Below are 27,391 nucleotides of genomic sequence, written 5' to 3'. Positions count from 1 at the left end.
GCGCCGGGGCTTTCTCAAGGCTAATTTCACATATGTAGGGTATATAATTATGGTTCCCAATTTTTCTCTGGGCCTGGGACTTAACCCATAAACTAATCCGTAGACCGAGGACTGGGAGCAGGGACTGAGCGCGGAATAAAGCCTTACATAACTTAAAGAAGAACCTCTGCTCCTGGAGTATTGTACTCCCTGTATTTTGGATATTGCAAAAATTGGGAACCATAATTATATACCCTACATATGTGAAATTAGCCTTGAGAAAGCCCCGGCGCAACTCGCCAAGAGGGGGCGAAACACGTGTCGGCTGTCCATGTTCCACAAAAAATAATAAAGATGCTATTCTGCAACTAGAAATAGTCCTGTCCTCTATATACAGACTTGAAAGAACGGATATTATTCCTGATAAGAATTTTTGTGATCTGCTATGGAGTACACACTCATCACTTCTCAAACCTGTATTTCTACATGAAGCCCAAGAGGTCAAGAGCTTCGAGTGTGTCTCCATTCTCTTATAAAAAGCTGCTTATCAAAGCGTTGTGCAAGCCTTAGAATACTTGGACCTTTCTACCTTGCCGTACATAAGGGTCTGGCCCTGCGGGTCGAGGATGCGGAAGGGCGAGCCAGATGGAATAATTTGTGATTTGTGGGCTTTCCGGAGGGATGCGAAGGAGACATCGTGGAGTGCTTTCTGACCCGGTGGCTGGAGGGGTGGCTTCCCTTGGACGTGCTATCCCATTGCTTTGTCATAGAACGGGCTCACCGTGCCCTCATGCAGAAGCCCCTCCCCCCCGGGTGCCCACCCCAGGCCGATCATAGCTAAATTCCTGAACTATATGGACCAAGACACTATCCTGCGGCAGGCCAGGGATAAGTCCTCCCTGATAATGCCTCTATACTTATTTTTACGGACTACAGCCGCATGGTGCAACAACAGAGACAATCCTTCCTGGCGGCCAAGGCGCGCCTTCGGGACCTCAAGCTTCAATATGTGCTGCTGTACCCCGCCAGGCTGCGGGTTATCTATCGGTCCCGCACAATGTTTTTTGACTCTCCGGAAGAAGTCTTTAAGTGAACTGATGAAACTGTTCAGATTCGTCCCCATACGCCACCGGGCATAGACTCTGAATCCTCTTCCAGCTGTGGTAAATAAAATTACCTATACTTAATTTCTATGCGGTAAAGTTCAATAAGAATAACTCAGTCAAAATAAATGAAAGGCAGAGTCCGTGGCATCTGAGGTTATAAGGGTTTTATTCCTTAAAAAGGAATTGGTTCGAACCAGGTATCATGTTCCATCACCACAGGGGTTCAGGAAGGGAATGGACATGGACATGTACAATGTTTTATTAACAAAATATCATATATATAGTCAATGCATATAGTGGTGATGAATGCAGAAGGCGTAACAGCTGAGAGAAACGAGATAAGAACACATGTGCGTAACAGAAGGCGTGCACAAGGGCGTACACGGAGGTGTGTGCTAGAAACGTCATAAAAAAGTGTCACAAGTGGGTGGATCCATAGAAGAATCCTGCAGAGTCAGCGGAAATATGTGGCAGAGATGCGCGTGCAGCAGCATGACGTGTGATTGACGCGGAGCTGGAGGGTGAAGGGGACTTGACATTTGCGCTATACGGGGAGACAGAAGTCTGGCGTGTCAGAACAACCTAATCCCAAATCATATCTGGTATCTTGTGTTTGAGGAACTGTATTATCTAGAAGGAAAGGTCTCTCGGGCAGAGGCTATGCTATACTGACTGCTAGTGCGTGCATATGTGTCTACGTGTAAAGCAAGGGGGCCATGGGCCTACCATGGTAACGGGAGCTATGAATTGCTTGCATGGAGACAGAAAGGCCGGGCCCTTTGCTTTGCAGATGGGAAGGATGTTTACCTAAACTACTAGACAGGAATGTATTTTCGAGGAGCGGAGCAGATAACTTGAAGGCTGGATACAGTTTTGGCAGGCAAGCAGGCCGAGCCAGGCACCGCTAGCCGCGCAGGGAGTAAGACAAAGGTCAGGGATACAGATGCAGGTCCAGGCTGCAGCTTCCAGAGGCAGAAGGCAGAAAAGGCTCGAAAGCAGAAATCAGGGCCTAGCTCGCCAGGGCCAGGAAAACGTGAAAACTGCACCATGTAAAGGCGGTGGCAAGGCATACTTAGGAACTGAATATTCGACCCATTCATGGTGGATCTGAAAGAGGACATGTTAACGTTGGACGCAAATGTATTTGCGTCTTCATAGCTGGTTGTGGAGGGAACATACATGTACTTGAAGCACGTACATGGAGCCGTTGGGGTCTACGTTAGGGGACACAATTGACCATAAAAATTCATATTACCTCATTCCCTCCTTGTCCCCTACGGACCCTTCATGATATATCAATCCTCATTAATCTATCAATCTGTTCATGTAACATCATTTGCTCTTCTTTCTTCTGACGGTGTTTTGAACGTGGACTTGAATGAGGAATACATGATGTGGCGCACAAGCCGCAAATCGCCGGCCCACATTGCAGACATAGACAACAACTGAATACTAGGAGAAGGGCTATTCCTAGGAAGGATAGGACTTTCCATCCCCAGGCTGATAACACGCTCCAGAACCAACTGGACCAAGTCCAGGTGCCTGGATTCTGGTGTATCTGACTTGCAATCTTGTGAAGACGGGTTATGGCTCTATATACTGATGGCGCGTTTTCTGGAATGAAAACACAGCAGCTCGATCCGATGACTCTACAAGCTCCGCCCCTATCGGCCAGGATGACGTCAAGGACAAGACGATTTTGAAGAACGACAAGTCTCATAGCAGACTGTTCCTCTGTTAAGTTGCCTAGGGCGGAAGTAGTTTCATTCACTACTGCTTCAAGGGTCCTGGTTAATTTACGTATCAATTTACTATTGAAGACAGCACCTAAGTAGGGAAAGAAACCTTTATTAAAGTCTGTGTATTGCTCCCATGCCGTTTCAGTATAGTCGACAATCGGGAGATCTCTCTGTGGTCTATTGTGTACTAGATGGGAGTCCCTATGATAATCAGGAGGGGCTAGGAAAACAGGTGGCAGAAGGAAGGCAATGTAACAAGTACCATCCCAATCTAGAGGCAAACGTATATATGCTGTATGACCACAAACGAAATAGGAATGACTGGAAGCCTTGAATGTAGACTTGCCTTTATCACTAAATTCGATCACAGTAGTACATGTACTGTGACCTAGGTGTACTGAACCATTCTTTCTGACACATAATTCGCCTTTGACTGGTAATACTGACATAGCGGGCAAGACTGGTTCGGCTTCGGACTGGACATTCAGAATCATGAGGTTAAGTGTAAAGTTACCTAATCCATATACTTCATTTTCTAGATCAGTCCCTATCCTTTGGGGAAGACCCTCCTTGTCAGGAAAACATACTTTATGCAAAACTGTGTTCAGGTTTCCCCATACCCAATTGCCTTGGTAAACTATGGAATCAGAATTTAAGGAATTAATCAAACTAAACCATGCACCACAGGAACCATTGTGTGTGAACGGGTACGGAAAGAGGGGCAGAACTCCCTTGTATTTCTGATAGGGAGGGAGTCGGCCACATATCCAACAATTAGCAGCATTGCTGGTCTGATGGGAATGGTGTAACATACTAATGAATGTATTGTTGCGCAGCGCAAGTCGGTAAGACAACTCATGCGGGGGCAGTTCACTGAAAGTGTGCTCGACAGTGTCATTTGAAGAAGAATGTGCACGTGTGAAAATAGGAAGATAGACATGAAGCAGTATACTTGCAGCAATAATCATAAGACTCAGAAAAAACATAATCAATAGTGTCACAATACAGTGACTACGAAGTGATTTACAATATTCACGTTTCTTGAGCTGTTTCTGTCTATCTCTCTCTCTATTGGGGTCTAGGGGATACATGTCAGAAACTTGTCTAACCGATTCACCTAGGGGAGGACTTAAACAATTAAACTGTCTGACTTGCTAGACCTCAACTTTAATTTATACTCCTGAGAAGAATTTTTCTCTACCAGGGGGAGTTTTGAGTCAGTCTGTGGAGGAGGGCAGGGCTGGGAGTCTAAGTCTGGCGGCAGTCCATGGCATTTTTTAACATGACTCGAGTGAAGCCAGCCCTTACGGCCCTCCACTTTAATCGCAGTCCTTGTAGTCAATAACACGAGCTTCGGCGCCTGCCAACGGGGCTCCAGCGGACTTCTCCTGTCGAAGTTCCTCACGAACACCAGGTCCCCCGGAACAATCTCGTGTGGCTTCACCTCGGTGTTGTCGGGAAAGGCTGCAGCAACCTGTGAACGACATGATTGTAGTGCAGACATCAAGGAAGCAAGGTAATCTGTCAGCATGTTACAGTCAACATCGGTAATTTTTCTCGGCAGAGGCGTCCCCCACATATTCGGTGGCCTACCAAAGACCACCTTGTACGGGGATAGCCCTGTTCTTGAATGCGCTACCATCCTCATATAAAAGAGTGCAACTGGCAAAGCTACTATCCAGTCGACGCCTTTCTCTCTACAGATCTTGGCAAGACGTATTTTCAGGGTCTGATTATGACGTTCCACGAGACCTGCTGCCTCGGGATGTCGGACACAGTGGAATTTCCATTGATAGCCTAGCAGGAGTGATACCTGCTTCATAAGCTCGGACGAGAATGGCTGACCGTTATCTGAGTATACGATACGGGGCAAACCATACCTGGGGAAGAATTCACGAACCAGCTGCTTGGCAGTGGTCGGAGCAGTGTAATCTGGGACTGGATATGCTTCTGTCCAACGGGAGAGTGCACATACAACTACGAGGACATATTTGAATCCTCGACAGCGTTCCATCTGGATATAATCCATCTGGAGGACTTCAAAAGGGTGATCGGGAGGATGAAATCCACCTTGCTCTACGGGAATGCTTTTACCTGGGTTGAACTGACAACAGATCATGCAAGTACGCACTTTCTGTTTCGCTGCTGCTCGTAAATGTTTATTGGACCAAAGGTTTTGAATACTGTCTAACATGGCTTTTTCTCCTAAATGTGCTGGACTGTGTACTGTGTTAATGATAACTTGAACCATAGAATCGGCGAGAAACCATGTAGATTTTCCTTTCGTCATCCATCCCTGTTCTGTCTGGATCCCTCCTAGTTCAGTCCATTTCTTGATTTCGTCTGGTGTAGCATGTGTCTGTATGTCAATTACATCTAGGGCGGGATCCTTAACTGTCATGCAATGTGTCGGTGTCGGGACTATTGTCTTTGTCATGTCAGTTGTGTGAGTCTGAGCCTGAGCTGTATGCTTGGCTGTTCGGTCTGCCAGGTCGTTACCCTGGGAAATGATATCTGTAACTTTCGTATGTGCCTTGCACTTCATAATGGATATGGCTGTAGGCAAATGTATTGCGTCTAACAGAGCTTGAATGAGGGGACCGTGCTGGATCTTGGCACCGTGGGAAGTCAAAAAACCTCTCTCTCGCCAGAGTACTCCGAAGTCGTGTACAACTCCGAATGCATAACGTGAATCTGTATATATGTTAACTCTCTTGTTCTTGGCTCGAATACAGGCTTGTGTCAGAGCGATGAGCTCTGCTGCTTGAGCTGACAGGATGTCAATACAGTTCGTTTCTATGACTTCAGTTTCTGTCGTGACTGCATATGCGGCCACTAATTCTCCTGTACTTGTTCTCATACATGAACCATCCACATAAAGTGTCAGGTCTGGATCTGGTAATGCGGTGTCTGTCAAGTCTTGTCTGGGTTTTGTCGTGATGGTAATGACTTCAATACAATCATGTGCCAAAGGGTCTGTCTCACTTAATGGCAAAAGTGTAGCAGGGTTCAATGTATTGCAACGTCTGATTTCTATGTGTGGCTGAAACAATGTCAATTCATAACCTGTCAGTCGTGCTATAGTCAAGTGTTGAGTCTGTGTTCGGTTTAAAAGAACCTCCACGGAATGTGGAACTTGTACTGTCAATTGATGTCCTAACACTATGGAATCACTTTGTCTGATTGCTAGAGCTGTCGCTGCTACTGATTTCAAGCACGCAGGCAAAGCCTGGGCTACTGGATCCAATGTACTAGAAAAATAGGCACACGGTTTGTGTGAACCTGCTTGATCTTGGGTGAGTACTGACAATGCAGTACCTTCACGTTCTGTGACAAAAAGTGTAAAAGGCTTGCTGTAACATGGTGTCGCTAAAACTGGTGCTTGACATAAGGCTTTCTTTAAGTCGTCAAAAGCTTGTGTATGTTCCTGAGTCCAAGGGAGGACAGTCGATGTCGCTGCCTCCTGGGTTGTCAACTGTATGAGTGGCTTGGCTAGAAATGCATACTGAGGAATCCATTGTCTGCAGTAAAAAGTGAGGCCTATAAAAGCCCGTACCTCCTTTTGTGTCTTGGGTTGTGACATGTTTACAATTAACTGGATACGATCAGGTGTTAGCTGTCTCCCCCCTTTGGACAGCAAGTGCCCAAGGTAAACCACTTGCTGAACACAGAATTGCAGCTTCGAAGGAGACACCTTGTGTCCCTTGTCAGCCAAGAAATGTAAAACCGTCAGTGATGCTTGCTCACATTCAGGTTCACTTCGGGCGGTGATCAATAGATCATTGACATACTGAAGTAGGGCAGTGTTAGCAGGCAAGTGAATACTGTCAAGTTGTCTTTTCAATGCTTGGCTATAGATGCTGGGGCTTTCTGTGAATCCTTGAGGTGCGCGTGCAAATTTGAAGCTTTGGCCATTTAAACAGAATCCGAAGAGATATTGGCTTTCCGGATCAATTGGGACACTAAAGAAGGCGTTCTTCAGATCAATTACAGTAAAGAACGTTGCTTCGGAATCAATAGCTGTCAATAGAGAGGAGATATCTGGAACCACAGGGTACTGTGGTACAATGCATTTATTCAATTCGCGTAAATCAATAACTAATCGATAAACTGGAGGTGCATTTGGATCAGTGCGTTTAAGAATCGGAATGATAGGGGAATTACATAAATTTGAGTCGGTTTCTACAACTACTCCTTGTGCAATGAGCTCGTCAATGATTTTCAGTAAAGCCACTACAGCATCTGGGGGTAACTTGTATTGTCGCATTCGTGGTAATACCACTCCTGGCTTGAGTGTGACTCGATATGGTGTAATGTGCATACAACCTACATCAGTGGGGCCTTGTGTCCATAAATGTGCAGGAACATTCTGTAATCTGGGATCAATATCTCTCAACACATAGTGACCCTTAAAGTCACGCAAAAACAGTCTTACTCCTTCCGGAGAACAGCAAATCACAGCTCCTAGAGCTTTCAGTGTCTTGATACCTAACAAGTTTTCTGGACATGATTTCGTTAATAACAAATCTGTAGTGCGAGACAACGGACCAACTAAAAGGGGTACTGGTTTCGATACTTCATTTACAATAGGCTTGCCTGAAAATCCAAGGGAAACATTCTGGGAGCCTGAGAGGGGTGCCCCTGGAACCTCGTCGTGACTTATTGTTCTGCTTGCCCCTGTGTCAATCAAAAACTTTCTATCTTTACCTAATACTTGACTATGTACGTAAGGACCCTCTTGATCTACAGGAACCTCAATAAGAGGCAAGCCAACCTCCCTCTCTAGGCTGTTTCATGTGTATCGCTGATAATCGGGATAATCAGTTTGGGCATACTGGTACATCTGCTGAGTTGCATGTTGTGTTGCGGCAATCGGGTGTGGCTGTGGTACCGCTACGGTCTGTACTGTCTGTTGTGGAGCCTGCATAGGCTGGATATTCTGTGATACTTGTTGTTGGACCTGGTCCTGTCTAGGTTGACGCGGTCTCTCTTTAGTTTTACCTGTAGCTATATTGGGTTTCAAAACTGCACAATCGTTTATATAGTGACCTGGCTGTTTACAATAGTTGCATGTCCCTTTAACAGGAGCTGCTGAATTATTGGACTGTGTCATGCCCTTTTTCTGACCGTCAGCTGGAACTGACTGGGCTACTAACATTTTCATTTTTGTGTCTTTCATACGTCTTTGTTCGTGATCATGTTCTTCTCTAATTCTGTTCTGGTGGTACTGTAACATTTGTAACCTTTGGGAAGGCGTGTTTGCTTGCCAGGTGCTCTCGACTTTCAGTACACGATTCTTAACTTGGGGCAGGGAATTCTCGACTAACTTGGATACAAAAAGGTGTGGATATGACTCGCTACTTGCTTTCAGGCCACTATTAATAATAAAACATTTCTCAAATCGGGAATAAAAATCACTAGTGTCTTCATCGGGTTTCTGTTTACAGGCTGAGATTGCATCCCAGTCCTCCTTTTTCGTTGCTAATAACCTTGGCAATACTTGTACTAACAATCCTGGTAATGCTTTAGTTTTATCCCCAAGCCCTAGGCCTGGGGTTCGGGTATTTTCTTCGTTCTCTAATGCAGCCCAATCAATCTTTTGCTCTCTCACCTCCCATTCTTTTTCTTTGAGTTTCTCGTAAATACCGGCAGGCAATAATACTTTCAATATTTTCATGATGTCGGGATAGGTATAATCACCCATGAGTAACATGTCTTTTATTTCACGGTGGAAACCTGCAGGGTCTTTATCGTGACTGGGCACCAGTTTCTTCATTTCCAATAATTCCATTTTAGTTATGGGCGTGTACACAAACACACGTCTAAAGGTATTATCAGCATTCCTGACTGGATGCACTTCTCGCAAGGGATTTTGTCTGTCTATGTAAAACATTTTTCTTTCTGGGGGTGGAGCTGAAACAAACTGTGGATTCAGAAAAGCACTATATCTGTGGCGATGTTCTAGAATTAGTTTAATTAAATCAGTACCCAGGCCTCTCCATTTACTCATAAGTAATTCTATTAGTACATCAGGTAAGGGACCTGGATCAGAATGTTGGCTCTTATACAATATAAGGAGGTGTTGTATCATATACATACTAGCTAGTCGCTGTTCGTCTGGGGAAAGATTCAAAAAGGTCTGCGCTAATGCGTCATCACTATATTTATCAGAATTGTCAGCCCATTGTACTGCTGACCTGGCTAATTCTTGTTCATCCATGGAATCGAGTACATGGTACCCCATTCGTTCTTGAAGTATTTTATCGGCAGCCTGAAATAGATGTTCAGGAGTCTTCAGGTTTGACATAGCGGAGTGAAAAAGTCTCTTGCTTTCTGGGCGTATCGGTTTATTAAAGGATCTACTCTTTCCTACATATGCTATCGTTCCTCTATCTTCTGGCTCTGTCTCTGGCTCTTCCTCTGAAGATTTATCCGCGTCTGATTCTGCTCCCCTTTCAGCTTTCTCTTTTGCATGAAATACTACTATTTCTTTACGAATTTTCCTGTACATGGCCTCTATACATGCCTTTCTATCATGTTTTCCCTCTGAAATATTCTGACCCCACGTAGTTAGTACCTCCATCTCTTCTTTATTTACACCAGGGCGGCCTCGTTCTCTTATGAAACAGTTTATGAGGAATCTTAATAGTACACTTTGAAGGTCTACTTTCTGATGTGCCATAGCCTCGTGAATACATTCCTGACCTTCCCCTGTCTGAACAAAATGATATATCCTATCTAGGTAATCTTGCATTCCTGGAAATAAAACCAAAAAGTTTGCAGCACGTCTTATGCGTATTGAGGCTAATATCATGCAACCATCTTTACCTGGTACTGGGTCATATCTACAGTCTGTAAGAAGCTCTTTAAGCTTTTCCATTGTGGCTGGTTTCGGAGTACGTTCCATTGCTAGTTCTCTAATAGTTAATCGGTGTGCTGGTGGCGGGGTATGGTAACCCCCTGATGCACCTCCTGAGGCGGAGGCTTGAGCATGATCTGTCTGTAGGGCCGTGTCGGGCCCGAGAGGATTAAGCGGATTAATAGGGTTAATGGGGGGTGCAGGAAGTGGTGGAGGAGTGGTCTGTCGTTGGGGACGGTTATTAGTGGGTGGTATAGGTGCAGGTGGAACATTGGTGTATGCGGGTGCTACATCGTCTAAATAAGAAGAAAGGAAAATCTCTGCTGCGGTCTTGTGACGTAATTTAGTCGGAACCAATGGAGGGGGCAGATCTTTCTGTACTTCCGAGGTTGCCTTGGGCAGGCCCTCGGCCAGGACTGGATACAATCCTGTCATAATAGCATTACTACGTCTATCGTGTTGTTCTATTCTAACTCGTTCTCCTTCTTCTAGTAGTTCTTTCTCTTTGGCTTTTTCGGAATCCTCTTTACTTCTCTCTGCTTTTCTGAGTGCTTTCTCTGTGCGTCTATGCGATTCTTTACGCCATAATTCAATGGCATCTTTCTGTGACTGTCTAGCTTTCTTTTTCCATAATACTTCTTCTACTCTCAAGATGCACTCGGCATCCCATGTCCCTGCAACGGGCCATCTCTGATTCTCTGCTAGATCTTTGGTATAGTCCACCCATAAGTCGAGATATAATACGGCATCTAAGCCGTGCTTGTGGTACATAAAATATCCGGGAGTGTCCCTGGGTGGGATGGGAACAGCTTCCTCGAGTATTCCTTTCCTAGTTCCTATCTGTTTCAGTTTAGAAAACAACGGCATTTTGAGCCGTGGTACTTGATACTTGACACTTACTCGGATTTGGTCACCACTAATACAATGAACACAGTAATGGAAATCAAACAATCACTCATACCACGACATTTAAAACACATTTAAACATTTCGAACAACGAACAATAACTTAATAGCTGAATACTGGATATACTGCTAAACAGTACAGATACACTGCTAAACAGTGCAGACCGGATCTGTGTACCCAAACCCGTCTTGACCGGACACAAATTAATGCACCCGTCTAGATGCGTCCCCAGCAACGGTACTCACCGGGAAGCACGGAACGGAAGGCCTCGGAAACTCGACACTGGACTGGACCGGACTGGACTCGACTCGACTAGTAGCGTAGGTACTTCGGAACTTCGGAACTGGTGGGCCTCTGAACACCTCGGACCTTGCTCTCTCGGCTGGGCTCTAGTCGGGATCCTCCGCACTCCTTACCGCCTCGTCTGGGTGTCGATCGCAGCCTCAGTCACCTCCGTTGGCCTGAGGGAGATACAGGAAATCCTGCGGGTACGCGTAGTTGTCCGTCACGGCTGTGGCAGGGGACCAGGCCTGCAACGCACCGCCGGCGCGTAAGGTGGGGGAGGGGTCCCTGTTCGGGCGCCAATTATGTGGTAAATAAAATTACCTATACTTAATTTCTATGCGGTAAAGTTCAATAAGAATAACTCAGTCAAAATAAATGAGAGGCAGAGTCCGTGGCATCTGAGGTTATAAGGGTTTTATTCCTTAAAAAGGAATTGGTTCGAACCAGGTATCATGTTCCATCACCACAGGGGTTCAGGAAGGGAATGGACATGGACATGTACAATGTTTTATTAACAAAATATCATATATGTAGTCAATGCATATAGTGGTGATGAATGCAGAAGGCGTAACAGCTGAGAGAAACGAGATAAGAACACATGTGCGTAACAGAAGGCGTGCACAAGGGCGTACACGGAGGTGTGTGCTAGAAACGTCATAAAAAAGTGTCACAAGTGGGTGGATCCATAGAAGAATCCTGCAGAGTCAGCGGAAATATGTGGCAGAGATGCGCGCGCAGCAGCATGACGTGTGATTGACGCGGAACTGGAGGGTGAAGGGGACTTGACATTTGCTCTATACGGGGAGACAGAAGTCTGGCGTGTCAGAACAACCTAATCCCAAATCATATCTGGTATCTTGTGTTTGAGGAACTGTATTATCTAGAAGGAAAGGTCTCTCGGGCAGAGGCTATGCTATACTGACTGCTAGTGCGTGCATATGTGTCTACGTGTAAAGCAAGGGGGCCATGGGCCTACCATGGTAACGGGAGCTATGAATTGCTTGCATGGAGACAGAAAGGCCGGGCCCTTTGCTTTGCAGATGGGAAGGATGTTTACCTAAACTACTAGACATGAATGTATTTTCGAGGAGCGGAGCAGATAACTTGAAGGCTGGATACAGTTTTGGCAGGCAAGCAGGCCGAGCCAGGCACCGCTAGCCGCGCAGGGAGTAAGACAAAGGTCAGGGATACAGATGCAGGTCCAGGCTGCAGCTTCCAGAGGCAGAAGGCAGAAAAGGCTCGAAAGCAGAAATCAGGGCCTAGCTCGCCAGGGCCAGGAAAACGTGAAAAGTGCACCATGTAAAGACGGTGGCAAGGCATACTTAGGAACTGAATATTCGACCCATTCATGGTGGATCTGAAAGAGGACATGTTAACGTTGGACGCAAATGTATTTGCGTCTTCATAGCTGGTTGTGGAGGGAACATACATGTACTTGAAGCACGTACATGGAGCCGTTGGGGTCTACGTTAGGGGACACAATTGACCATAAAAATTCATATTACCTCACAGCGATGCGACCCGTGGGGGTGTCCCGGGGCCTGAGGGGTGGCAGCAGGAGGTCCCGCTCCAGGCGTCCATCCCGGTCCGGTTCTGCTCTCCGCCAGAAGGAGGTGTCGCCCGAGAAGCAGCAGTTGGAGAAATGACTCTGTGATTTTCTTGTTTGGGTGTTCAGTTAGGCCTGCTTGAATTTAGGCTGGATCCCGCTCACGTAGTCGTGGATGGGACGGGGTGCGGTCTTTTCCCCCAAAAAGTTATGGGTGTTTCCTTGGGGATCCATTGGAGGGGGTGGTGTTTGTCCCCCTGTTGGGGACTAGCCCATGATCCGACCGCGACAGGTACTTCCAAGTTTGGAAGGTAGGGGGTGGGGGTTTGTTTGACTGCATATTTGTGCTGTCTGCTAGCCAAGATTCAGGTGCGCTGAGCTGGGGAGGCACCGGTGGGAGGAACAGGTACTTTCTATCATGTCTGACATGGAGTGATGGCGGGTAGCTCCTGGCTCTCTGTGTGTGGTTAGTTGGAATGTGTGTGGGGCGCTAGACAAAGTGAAGAAAGGGGCCATTTTGCGATCTGCTAAGAGAGCTGGGGCTGACTTGTTGTTGCTTCAGGAAACGCACCTAATGGGCACGAAGGCTCTTTGTCTACAGCGGTTTGGATTCAACCAGGTTTATCTCTCCGGGTTCACAAGGGGCTCACGGGGTGTTGCAATTCTGATTCATCGTAGGTTCCCCTACACTCATGAGAAGATATGGTCTGATACACATGGCAGATATATTGCTATACGGGGCAGGATTAGGGGTGACCTACTGACTATTAGCAGTGTGTACGCTCCGCTGCCACTACAGTGGTCTTTGGTGGAATGACTCCTGACGCTGTGGGGGACCATGCCGGATACCCTGTCCATAGTTGGTGGAGACTGGAACGATGTGATGGAGCACAGGCTTGACAGGTGGAGGAGCGGGGGGATTCGCTTGGTGGGAGGTTCATCTACCAGACTTCATTCCACGGCCATGGGGCTTGACTGGGTGGATGTGTGGCGACATATGCATGGCCCTCGCAGGAAGTACACATATTTTTCCGCATTGCATGATTCCCTCTCCAGGCTAGATTATATCTTCGTTCCCAGGGGACTCGCCCACAAGGTACTGTCGACCGATATATTGCCTAGGGCCCTCTCTGATCATTCGCCTGTGACGCTTACACTCCAGTTAGGCCCGGGGCGGCAGCAGCTTCGGTGGTGTATGCCGGGGTGGCGCCTCCAGGGGGAGGAGTACAGGGAGCACCTGACTAAGGCCATAGCGGACTATTTTGTAGCTAATGATGGGTCCGTGGACTCTTCGGCGACTCTTTGGGAGGCATTGAAACCAACGTTGCAGGGTGTTGATATCTCGTGGTGCGGCAAGGAAGGAACGGCAGCGGGACTTGGTGCGTCGGGAGGCTGATATTGAGGCGTTAGATCATAGGAGCCGGGAAGCTGATGGAGGTCCAGCGAGGAGACAGTTAATATTGGCCCAGCAGCAATACTCCGCGATTCTGATGGATGAGGCGCGACAGGCCTGGCTGGCTACGTGCAGTCGGGTGTATCAATGGGGGGATAAATCCAACAAGATGCTCCACTGCCTGTGTCAGGGTTTCCTGCATGCCCAGCCGCTGCCTCGGATCCTCGATCTGGAGGGAGCGCCAATTGTTGAGGCCCCGGCCATCGCCGAGAGCTTTGCGGCGTATTATGAGGGCTTATATGCATCCCGGGAATGTCTTCCGGAGGAGACTGTCCAGAAGTTTGTGGATGATCTTCCCCCATTGGCTATATTGGATGAAGTGCGGGAGAGGCTGGATCGACCCGTGTCAGCCGACGAACTTGGCACCGCCTTGGGGGAGCTGCGCCCGGGGAAGGTGCCGGGTCCGAGTGGCTTCCCGAGTGAGTTTTTTTAAATGCTTTGCGTGCAGTTAGGTCCCCACTTTAGACCGGTGATTGAGGAGGCGCTGGAAAGTGGCTCGCTTCCTCCAGACTGGAGGCATGCGGAGGTGGCAGTGTTTCTTAAACCGGGGAGGCCTCCGGAGCGGCATGAGTCCTATCATGCCATCTCCCTCCTCAATATTGAGGCCAAGGTATTGGCTAAGGCTCTGGCCAACAGGCTCAGGCCGCATAGCATGGACCTCGTACATCCGGACCAGGCTGGATTCATGCCTCAAAGGGCAATCCGTCATAATATCAGACAAGCACATGTTGCAATATCGGCCTGGAGACAGCTTGGAGGGCCAGCGGCTTTACTATTGGCAGATATGGATAGGGCATTTGATTCCCTAAGTTGGGTGTATTTCTTTGCATTATTGCGTAGTCTTAACCTTAGCCCGCATTTCATGGCCTACCTGCGGCTGCTCTATACAGATCTCATGGCGTCGGTGCGGGTGGGGGGGGCAATCTCTCGCTTCTTTAAGATCCAGAGGGGCACGCATCACGGGTGCCCCCTATCTTTTCGTGCTCGCTATGGAGCCGCTGGCGGCGTGGGTGCGCATTGATGCTCAGCTCAAAGGCTTGAGATGGGCTCCCGGTGTTGTCGATAAGATAGCGTTGTATGCCGACGATGTCCTGTTCTTTCTCACTGACATTGATAGGTCGGGACCGCGATTGCTTCGAATCTTACAGATCTTTGGCGAGTCCTCAGGGCTCTATATGAACCTGAGCAAGTCTACGCTCTGGGTTCTGGACGATCAGTATAGGGCAGGAGACTGGGCTTCCGCTCTACAGCTCGCACCTGGGGGGAGGAAATACCTGGGAGTCTATCTCTCGGCTTCACCAATTGTCTCTAGATAGCGGAACCTGACCGTGTTGTGGGATCGCACGCGAGAGGATCGTAAGATATGGTCACGCATGCCCCTAACGATCTACGGTAGATCGGCTATTTTTAAAATGGTGGCGCTCCCTCGCCTTCTTTATCAGTTGCAGAATCACCCCTTTTTGCTTCCGCCACGTTGGTTTCAACAGGTTAATTCGGCTCTGTGTGGGTTTCTTTGGGAGGGGGGCTAGGAGTTCGCGTGGCTCTGGGCACCTGCTTCCTCTCTACTTACACCTGGGGGCTTGCGACTTCAGACGTCCTTTCCAATTATCAGGCGGCACACCTGTTGGTGCTTAATGAGTGGTGGTACGAGGATCGGAGGGATCCGGCGTATGCGGTGGAGCACCACTTGATGGGTACTAGGTCGCTGCACACATTGCTCTACTTCGCGCCGCTGAGACTGGGCCTTCCCTCGGCCTTGCAGGTGGTATTTCATGTCTGGCAGCAGACTCTGTACAGGATTGGGTGGTGGAATGTTTTGACCCAGGAGACGCCTCTGTGGAGTAATGGGCGGTTGCCTCAGCTGGGGGCGCTGTGTGGCTTCTAGGGATGGGATTCTATAGGGATTTTGTCCCTAGGCGACGTAATGACAGATCTGACACTTAAATCCTTTCAAGAGCTACGTACCGAATATGGGATGCCTTGGTCCCAATTCTTTCAGTATCTACAGTTCAGACACGCACTGTCACCTCATTTAGTGGGGCTGGAGTCCATTCCCGAATTTAGTCCCTTGGAGGCAAAGGTGTCCATGGGTGAATTGCCAGACCATAAGATCTCCCACATATACCAGACGTTAGTCCATCATTGCTCTACTGACTTACAGCGCCTCCGGACAGCATGGGTGGGGGATGTGGGTGACCTTGAGGAAGAAGATTGGGCGGAGGCTCTTGCAAGCCCGCGTGGAGCCGCCATATCCACACGGCTACGGTTAGTATAATTTAAATACCTACACCGCGTGTATTTTACCAGAGTGCGATTGTGGAGGGCGGGAATGATAGGCTCCCCGAGTATCTCCGATGTGGGATGTATGAGGGCACACTTCTACACACAGTTTGGGATTGTCTTGCACTGAATAGATTTTGGAGGGGGGTGTTCTCCTGTTTGTCGGAGGTGTTGGCTTGGGAGCCTCCGTACACGCCGAGATTGGCATTGCTGCATGTGCTGGAGGGTATTGGGGGCAATAGATTTAAGCGCCACCTGCTACTGCTGGGTCTTTCGCTGGCGAAGAGGGATATAGCCAGGGCTTGGAAGGCGACTCAAGTTCCGCCGCTGGCGGCATGGCGATCTGGGATGGACTTCTACATGGGGCTAGAGCTGCCAATCTTTGTGGCCAGGGGATGCCCCCGTAAGCATTTTAAAATTTGAAAAAGGTGGGCGGACTATTGGGGATTGGAGCTTGACCCACCGCCGGAAGAGACATCCATTGTACCTATTTGAATTGAGATGGAGATAGTGCTCTGTGGGGTGCTGGACGGACTCAGTGTGCTACATTGGTCATATGATCCTTTATTTGGGATAGCATATACGCAATCGGGGGTAGTGGGGTGGGGGGTTGTTTGTTATAAAAAAATCTACTGCATTATTGTGATTTCATTGATGTATGCTGCAGTCTCTGGGTTACGGAGCTATGCGATATATGTGACCTGTGACAAATAAAAACTGTTTTTAAAAAAAAGTTTGCCATTAAAGGCGGTGGGACAGAGGTGCTAGAGGAGGTTGGGGCTCTGGAAACCTACCCCTTAGGCTGGTTAAAAACACAGCAAACACAACAAGATGATGGATGGACTACTAAAACCTTTCAACCCCTAACCCCCAGTCAAGAGATCTGGGTTTAATCCATTGTTCTTTTGCTCACCATGCCACCCCAATTTGGACCCCGCCATATCTAAATCGGTCTTGACCCTGTGCCTCATGGGAACAGTCCAGCCCAAATTTCCAGGCGAGGTCGTTCCTGGGCCGGAAACAAGCATTTTAGTCCCAATTTCGGGGTATCACCATTCATCAGGATAAAAAACACAAACTGCCACCACCATAGCTGTCCTGTGGAATCACAGATAGGAATAATGGTGTAAGTGCGAGATTATTTGCTGATACAACTGACTGAATAGACATTTATGGTCGTGCATCTAAACTTAATGATGATGAAGGGAAGGCCATCCCAACACCTTATCTTCCAAAATGGAGACTAGGGAAGTGTGCTTATGCTTTCCTTTATTGTACTTGTGTTTTACAGGAACAGATGAAAAGGCCATCATCGAAATTCTAGCAAATCGGAATTCAGACCAAAGGCAAGAAATACAGAAAAAGTACAAATCTCTTTATGGCAAGGTACTGCAAATATTTTTTTTTCAATGAATAAAAATGCATATTGAGGAAAACATTTGGGTGTCTGAAGCTTCTCAGTTGATATGTAGCTCACCCAATGCAAATATGGGCTTTTCTAAATGTACTGTACTCTACCTCTAATCACTAGAAGTCCTTGCTTAACATGCACAGGGCCTGAATACAACCCTGCCTACAGCTAGTCTGCTTTCAAAAATGTGTCTGGTAATTAGGTCACCTTGCATTTTTTCCACATTACTGTGATACTATATCTGGTATTACCTAGAGATGCAGCAGTATTGCCAGGCGAGGATCTGGTGGTATAGCTGCCTTTCACAGGAAAGTTGAGAGATGTCACCAGCAGATTTTTGCTGCTGGGGAATTCCTGCAGATTTAACAGTGGAAAAGGCTGCTCATAAAAGTACCAGCAGCTGAGCCCCTTCCATACTAACTATCACTTATAATTATAATCAGAACCCCAGCCACTGAGATCCACAGCACGGCTAGGGAGGTTAATACTATGTATCATGAATACATGTGTCCCAGAGCAGACATTTAACTATTCAAAGTTACAGATTTGACACCTTCTTTCACTACAAGACCAAGACGACTTACCACAACTTCAGCAACCAGGACCTCCCCATCGCACCATCAGCCTCCTTAACCAACGCCCCGGACAGACCCTGCTCAGTTTGACGCCACTCATCACGGATGACACCATAAAGACTATGACAAGCATCCACTCTGGAGCACCATCGGACCCCTGCCCTCACTGCATTTTCCACAGAGCCACCCCCGCCATTGCACCTGAGCTATGCCGAACCATCAACTGCTCCCTCGAGACTGCCTCTTTCCCCGACGACTGGAAGAACGCCAAAATCAACCCACTCCTGAAGAAACCCTCCGCAGACCCAACAGATCTTAAGTACATCATGCCCATCTCACTGCTCCCCTTCCCAGCAAAAGTCATCAAAAAAGCCATCAACAACCAACTAGCCGATTTCATCAAAACAAACGACATCCTGGACATCTCCCGATCCGGTTTCCGAAGCAATCACAGCACTGAGACCGCCTTCCTTGCTGCCACCGATGACATCCGGTCCCTCCTTGACCAGGGCAAAACCGTTGCCCTCATCCTCCAGCACCTCTCTGCAGCATGCAACCCCTTCTCCCACCGCACCCTAACCACTAGACACCATGACGCCGGCATCTGCGACAAGGCCCCCGACTGGATCCTATCCTTCCTCACATGCAGAACACAAAGGGTCAGACTTTGCCATACCTCTTGGTACCGAGGGAGACCAACTGCGGAATGCCCCAGGTCTCCACTCTCAGCCACAGCCTCTTCAATGTCTATATGGCCCCCTCACAACCATCGTTTGGAAACACAGACTCAACATCGTCTCCTACACCGATGACACACAGCTGATCCTCTCGCTCACCAACGAACCCAACGTCACCAGGCACAACTTCTAAGAAGCGTTGAAAGCCATCACCACCTGGATGAAGAACAGCTGCCTTAAGCTCAACTCAGACAAGATAGAAGTCCTCCTCCTGGGATCCCCCCTCTGCAAGGAACGATACCTGGTGGCCCTCTCCGCTATGAACTCCCCCCACCCCAACAAATCACACACTAAACCTCAACATCATACTAGACACCTTGCTCACTTTGGACCACCAGATGAACTCAGTATCCTAGACCTGTTTCAATGTCTTCCACCTGCTGTGACAGACCCTCAGATGGATCCCCACCGAATCAAGAAAGACTGTCACCCATGTGCTCATGTGGAGAGGTGTGGTGCAGCGGCCAGGGCAGCTGACTTCGGAGCACAGGTTTCACGGTTCGATCCCCGACTCTGGCGGCAGCTCAGCTCAGCACCATGTGACGCTGGGCAATAGCTCACTTAATTTCCACGATGGCTCCCAGCGCCTTGAGGCCCGTAAGGGTGAGAAGTTCGCGCTTTACAAATACAGATTTACATTTTTACATTTACACCAGCAGCTGACTCCACTACGGCAACGCTCTCTATGCCGGCGTTACCCAGAAAAACCTAAGGCAAGGTCCAGAATTCTGCAGCCAGACTGGTCCTCGACCTCCCCCAGCACAGCCGCATCACTCAACACCTCTGTGAACTCCACTGGCTCCCAACAGACAGAAGAATTAGCTTCAAACTCTTTAACCATGCTCACAAGGCCGGACCAGCATACCTAGACATCCGCCCCTCCTTCCACGCACCCAAAAGACACTTCTGCTCTGCTCAGCTCGCCCTGGCCACTGCCCCACGGATCCGTAATACCAGAACCGGAGGAAAGCCCTTCTCTTTTCTGGCTGCCAAGACCTGGAACACCCTACCCCTCCACCTCAGACTATCTCCCACCCCAGTTCAGGAATGACCTCAAGACCTGGCTCTTCGAATGACCCCAGCACTTAGTTAGATCTGCTCCCCATCTCCCCCCAGCATCAAGATTCGTTTACAGCTGATGGGAAGCAACACCATTAATAGTAAATCCTGACAGCGGTGATGCAGGCAGTTCCACAGATATATTCATAAAAAGGGTCTTTCAAAGAATAACCCAAAATAGAGGAAAATTATGGGTAATTATGAATTAAGAAACACATATTCTGAAGGTATCTACTAAAAGCATCCTATGCCAGGTAGGTGACTCTCCTGTAAATTCATATCTGCTCTATCAATATCAGTAGAAGGACCCCACACACTAAGATGTTGGGATAGTATAAGGAATCCCCAAGAGGGAAAAGGACCCTGCACGCCTGGACTCCACCTGAGCTTGAGAGCTCAGACAGTAGTGGAAGTGCAATTTGGTGAACTGGACAAATAGGTTTCAGTTATGGGCACAACATTTCTGTGGTGAGCTGTGAACGGGCATCCGTCAAAAGAATGTAGAACTTTTTTGCAATGCCCCTGAATTGATCTCTTGGATACACTCTTTCTCCATTGGACTGTGTACAGATGTGCCACTTACTGAGCATGTGGAAGAACAATCTGGTCCTCTCTCACTTTGAGTGCTCTGAAAGCTTGACTTCTTCAACCATCACAATGAAATTACTAACCCACATGAAGTCAAACAGAGACCTGCTCCTAAAATCATAATTTGTCCAGAATATTTAATTAATCGGAGCCTCTGCCAGTTCATTTCTGAGGGGAAGCGTTCTTTTATTTATATTATTGTGGTTTTACTAAAATGTGGATAACAACCTTGTGGAGTCACTTAAGCACTTTAATAAGAATCCTCATTAGATCTAATCACACAACATTTCAGGCACAAGCACTTCACCCCACACCAGTTTGGGGGCATAGAGGTTTGTCATTTATTGCATGTGGCCAGTAAATGATCACAACTATTAAAGTGCACTTACACATAAAATACAATAAAAACCTCTATCAGGGCTCTCTACTAGGAACTGTACATCATACCTTGCAGTTATCTTGAGTCTCGATCATGGATTTGATTTCACTCCCAATAAGCAGGGACTCAGAGATAAGGCATATATGTATATACTTTACAGAATACTGTGAATTTAATCAAATAGAAAAGAACAGTGTAAAACATACATAAATAACACAACTGCTAGTTCTGGATGGACAGTTAAGTCCAATATAAGTACATATTGACTGTTACAATGCTCCAGTGGCGGCTGGCACGGATCGGAGGTGGTGAGCGGGAGGTGATAGAGGGTGTAAAAAAACAAAATATAAATCAACTTACCTTATCTCCGCATCTCTCCTCTGTCGTCTCTCACAGGGAAACAGAAGGCACCCAGTCCCCCCCAAGCCAATGGCAACACAGCGTTGGTTCGGCGCTTAGCCAGGAAATGGGAGTCTGGGCATGTGCTCCACCCAGGTTGTAATGCAGCCTTGGTGGAGAACATGCAAATGTGCATGACTGCTTGGCCGGCCCGAGACAGCTGGTCAAACATTCAAGCACACTTACAGAGAGATCTCACCACTCCTCCCCCTGCTCTGAAAGCAGAGCAGCCCGCCCCACAAAGCTGCTGCAGCAGAAAAAAATAACGATTATGATTAGAACGTAGAGTTATTGTAAATTCTTTTCCTTTTTTCACACTGCGAAAAGCTGTGGGGCGACGTTCCTCCTCCTTAACGGAGGAGCCGCCACTGTACTGCTCTATGACTGAATGGTAATCACAGCTTTTACGTAATAAATCACCAGCTCACCTTCAAGCACTGCACCACGTTCCACAAGGAAGTGGTGTGGTGCAGCAGCCAGGGCAGCTGACTCCTGAACACAGGGGCTCGCTGTTCGATCCCTGGCGGCAGGTTAGGCCAACACCTTGTGACTCTGGGCAATAGCTCGCTTAATGTTCCCAACGGCCCCCTGCGCCAAGACACCTCGCCTGAGGTAGCTGCATGCTTTACATATGCAAGTATCACGTTGCTCACCCTTGTTGCACACCGCTGATACACTGCTCGCCTCATATAACATTTAGCATGACCTTTCATACGGTTAAAGCATGGGTACCATTCAATGGGAGTACAAGAGTCAAAGCTTTGGAGCACTTTGGACTCGCAACTTAGGGCAGAACCAAACGACAAGCTTTTCAAAAGATGTCTCAAAACAGAACTGTTTGGACGATCATGAGAATGACTCAAAGTCGTATATGAAGATTGTCCAGTAAGGTATTCTCCCCAATCTGACTGGACCCTTACTCTCTGAATTGTCAATTATCAAGCTCATAGTTGAGATTCTCTATGGCAGACCCTGCCAACCAACTAGAAGGGTAAACCTTTGAATAAAATGTACCACAAACATGTCTTTCCAATTTAACAAGCACTCGGATATTGTCGGGCTTCCCTACATAACGCTCTACCTTTAAACGTTATCTCATTTCCTTGACATTCTTCAACTGGAACTTGGAGTGGGTCCAACAAGCATCTTGGCGACCAGCAGTGCAATGGCATTTGTCTGGAAATTTGATGCCTGGACATCATCATCCTGGACAGGGGATATCCATATATGCAGAAAAACAATGGGAGAGATAGGGAAGTACAGGAACACTCTCTTGATCCCCAGTAATATGTCAATAAACAAAAGAAGAGAGGTTAATGTCTCTTATAAGCCACTTGGATGGAGCCAACAGATTCAAGATATTCGCACCCTATTTGGGTTTGAAAGAAAGCCCTCACACACCGACCTAGTCAGTGTCATGCTTCATCATCGGGCCCCACCGAAGAGACCTAATGCCTCTTCGGTGTGCTACGACGCCAGAAGACTGCGGAGCTGGTTTTGTGTAAAGGGTGTGTTGTGAGGATAAATTAAGCTTAAAAAGTGTCTAAAGGGTATCTAAAAAAAGTTTATTAATGATCCCTAGGACACGAATACAAGAGTTCTATGTGTCTGAATTGTAAAGCCAAAGGTAATGGTTGGTTTAATTCAGAATTAATATGTCAACATGTTTCAGCCTTAGTGTTGGTTTTATTTTACCTAGGCATTCGTCAGGACAATGATAAACCCCGGCGGTATGGACTCTCTAATCGTCCACCCTGACCTGGGGACGTGAAAGTGAAAAAATAAAAAAGGTGTTTAAAGTGCATAAAAATAGGAAGAGCAAATGCTCATTCCAAAAATCACTCCTGGTTTTGGAGTGTCTCGGCACCTGTGCAACAAAAAAGTACGGACAGACATATAGGACAAACAAACAATTATTTGTAGGGCTATGCCATAGCACTTTTCGGTTCATGGTGCTCCAAATAAGTGGCAGCAAACGTGTTCCCAGAATAACTACTAGAGTTAAGCACCATCCACAAACCCTCTAGGGATGATACAACTAGTTCTGGGAAGTGTAGTGAAAATAGTGATTTAAAAGAAGCCGTGAGTGGCTTAAAGGGGGTTAAAATCACATGGTATAAGTGTTTCAAAGGATCAATGGACAAAGAGTCAGTGACCCACACACGTAAGTATGATGTAAAAACAAGTCTCACTTTAAAGATTGGCGCTATCTGCACCATGGGTCTCAGGAGGGGGGTTGGAGTGTCCCTGGCACATCCTAAAGATAAGAAAACATAGGCTAGAAACATACGGAATCGCAATTGACTTAGCTTCATAGTATGGTTTTGGTCCGATCGTCAATGCAGCATTACTCACGCCCTCAGCACTCGCAGCCCGCTTGTACACCTCGTACTACCTCTACCGGACCCCGACGATGGAGAGCGGGGCCGGTGGATTCGTTTTAAAGGGCTGTGTAACGTTGTTGGCGCTCTTCCGGGTGGGCGTGGCTATTCCCGATCGAGGCCAGAGTGTTCTTTCCCGTGGGCGCGGTTCGGTGAAAACGAGGCTTGGTTGCACTCGTTTCTATGGAAACATTGTGTTATGTCTCCAAAGGGAGAAAGGCTGAAACATGTTGACATATTAATTCTGAATTAAACCAACCATTACCTTTGGCTTTACAATTCAGACACATAGAACTCTTGTATTCGTGTCCTAGGGATCATTAATAAACTTTTTTTAGATACCCTTTAGACACTTTTTAAGCTTAATTTATCCTCACAACACAGCCTTTACACAAAACCAGCTCCGCAGTCTTCTGGCGTCGTAGCACACCGAAGAGGCATTAGGTCTCTTCGGTGGGGCCCGATGATGAAGCATGACACTGACTAGGTCGGTGTGTGAGGGCTTTCTTTCAAACCCAAATAGGGTGCGAATATCTTGAATCTGTTGGCTCCATCCAAGTGGCTTATAAGAGACATTAACCTCTCTTCTTTTGTTTATTGACATATTACTGGGGATCAAGAGAGTGTTCCTGTACTTCCCTATCTCTCCCATTGTTTTTCTGTACCCTAGCAGCGCACAGCTGTGAGAGTTTGTTTTTACTTCAGGCAAGATAACTCTTTTTCGTATCATTGCCTGTTTTACCTATTTGTCCTAGTCTCACCATGGCTAACTTAGGCTTAACATACTCGGAATCTGAGATAGAGGAACTAATGTCCGACCCTACTCTATTTGCAGACCCCCACATTTCCCAAGCCATAGCTAATACTACAGAATGGGAAAATCTTACCGAAAAAAAGCGTGAACACATCCGGACTATCCTACATGGTACTATCATGAAACAATACCTTATTGCAAATACAGCACCGAGAGGCTTACTAGTCACCAATGCCCCTCGCATCTTCCTCAATGATGCAACATTTAGAAAAGATTGGGCCATGATCGCATGGCATTGTACGCGTGATTGGCTGGTTCTAATCATAAAGACAGCATTCAGATTATCTGAGGCATTGATGATTGAAATTAGAGAGACTGAATCAACCTTCAAAGCCACAATAACCGGCTATAAGAAAAGGTTGGATGAAATAAATAGCGAAATGAAAGAGTATAAGGACAATCTAATGCAATCAAAAGCTACAAAATTCCAAAAGGATCTAAAAAAAATTTCTTTTGAAACAGTATACCCTTACTCTGCAGCCACTTTCGTCCCTCCAGCCAGAAATACAAATAAATCAGATCAATCAGATGACAACTCCTCCGATACCAGCGGATCAAGTAATGATTCTGCCCAAAAAACAAGAAGAAGAGGGAACCGTGGGAACAGGAACAACAGAGGGAGACCAGGCAACCCGAATTACCATCAACAGTGGCAACCACCACAAATGGAGATGGGCCCAGCTCCCTACCCTTACCAACAACCCCAATATCCTTTCATGGGTTGGAACCCAGCATTTATGCCCCCAATCCATTTTCAAAATCAATACAGGCAGCCTTTTTTAGAGAGCGGCCGGAGAGGAAGAGGCAGGAGGAGAGGCAACAACAACAACAGAGTCTCCTGGACAGAGGACGACTCAGTGTCGAACCACACGCGCAGCAGTGCCCAACAACCAGGAACGAGCGGACTGTAAGTCTAGTGACCAACCTGTCCAAACGAATCCTGTCACCAATGGAGAACCAGGTTCTAGAAAAAGGCCTAGGTTTCGTCCCTACAGCAAGACCCGATAAATTCAGACTTCATTGCGAACTTGCCGGTTTCTTTCGGAAATTGAAACTAAAGGCTTTCTTTGAAGGAAAAACAGACCTCAACGACGCAATCAGGAAAGGAGATACGGGGCTTAGACCCAATTCAACATTCACCCCTCCTCCTCATACGGTACCAGCAGCTATCATTGCCTTTGAACAGGCAGTCTTCAAGGACTTGGAGGCTAGCCAGAACCCCAAAATATTTGGAAATTTCACGACTGCGGAATATAAGGCACTAGAAGCTCTACAAAATGACAATTCAATAACCATAAAACCAGCTGATAAAGGCGGTGGCATTGTCATACTAAACACAAATGACTATGATAAAACCTGTAAGGATCTTCTAAATGACAACAGGAATTATACTCCATTAATGACTGATCCCTCTTCTGATCTAACTAAAAGGATCACCACCTTAGTTAAAGAGGCTGTAGACAATGAACACATCTCCAAAAATGAAGCAGAATTTCTGAATACCAATGACAACATCATCCCATATTTTTATACACTACCTAAACTGCATAAAAACCGGTTACCACCACCAGGTCGCCCAATAGTATCCGGGATTGGATCAATACTGAAACCTCTCTCTAGGTTCTGTGACCAGTTCTTGAAGCCCCTGGTACAGGCAACTCCTTCGTACCTGAAAGATACCAAAAGTCTACTACATCTCCTGGCAGACATTACATTCGAGGTCAACTCAGTCACACTAGTGACCTTGGATGTTGAAAGCTTGTACACAAGCATCCCCCAGGACGATACCATCAAAGTCCTGGGGAAGGCATTGAATTCAATTGTATGGGAATATCAAACCCCAAAAAAAATCATTATTGATTGTGCGACAATAGCACTCAAAGAAAATTTCTTCTCTTTTAAGGATAAGCTGTTCCTTCAATGCTCGGGTACCTCGATGGGCAGTACCTTTGCCCCTAGTGTGGCCGGGCTGTACGTGGCGGATTTTGAAGCCCAGCACATTCTTCCTTCAACTGCGAAATTTTGTTCATCAATGCTTCTATGGAAGCGTTACATTGATGATATCTTGCTGTTATGGACAGGCAGTGAGAGTAATCTGGAAGCCTTCCTGTTGTGGATTAACACTCTAGACAACAATTTGAGATTTACAAATACCACAAGCAAAACTGATATTGTTTTTCTGGATGTACTGATCACAATTTCTGGCACATGTCTAACCACGAAAACTCATCATAAGCCAACAGCAAAGAATAATCTATTAGAATTCAGCAGCTTTCATCCGCGCCCCCTAAAAGAGAACCTTCCTTATGGGCAATACCTGAGGCTAAGGCGTAACTGCAGTACACTTACTGACTTCAAGGAACAAGCCTCAAGTCTAACTGAAAAACTGAAAGACAGAGGATATCCTTCTGCTATCCTCAATAAAGGCTTTAAGAGAGCTAGGAATCAGCCGAGAGAAGTCCTACTAGAAGAAAAAGTCAACAACCAAGAACCAGTGCCACTCACTTGTGTGACAACATTCAATGGGCTATCAAACTATATGAAAAAAACCATAAACAAACATTGGAGTATCATAAAGTCAGCAAAAAAAGACTGGGAAAAACCTATGTTTTCTTTCAAAAAAGGCCGAAGCTTAAGAGATGCCCTAGTTCACACCCGCCCAAAACATAAGACTGACCCTCAGACACCCTCAGTCACAACAGCATGGGGTCTTCCTCCCATTACAGGACACTATCCCTGCTCAGACTGTAGTATATGCCATCTTACAGAAGCTTCAAAATCACTTTCTTTGGAAGCAGGAAAAATCTGGACACAAGTTGCTCATACGAATTGCAACTCAAACAATGTGATATACCTAATAACATGTCCCTGTTCCTTACGCTACATCGGCATGAC

At 46.9% G+C, this 27,391-nt stretch overlaps 1 protein-coding gene across 1 annotated transcript in view; it reads left to right on the top strand.

The window, feature by feature from the left end:
• ANXA13 (annexin A13) overlaps positions 1-27,391 on the top strand; it is a 200,537-nt gene that overhangs the window by 119,581 nt on the left and 53,565 nt on the right. Inside the window, exon 3 of the mRNA XM_086966189.1 lies at positions 17,445-17,539. Coding sequence (XP_086822315.1) covers positions 17,445-17,539 — 95 coding nt within the window. The remainder of the gene's footprint in view (positions 1-17,444; positions 17,540-27,391) is intronic.

This window comes from Lissotriton vulgaris, chromosome 4_1 (assembly GCF_964263255.1).
Source record: "Lissotriton vulgaris chromosome 4_1, aLisVul1.2, whole genome shotgun sequence".
In the NCBI taxonomy this organism is placed as follows: domain Eukaryota; kingdom Metazoa; phylum Chordata; class Amphibia; order Caudata; family Salamandridae; genus Lissotriton; species Lissotriton vulgaris.
The sequence above is the reverse complement of the archived record's forward strand: the minus strand, read 5'-3'. Positions and strand labels throughout refer to the sequence as shown.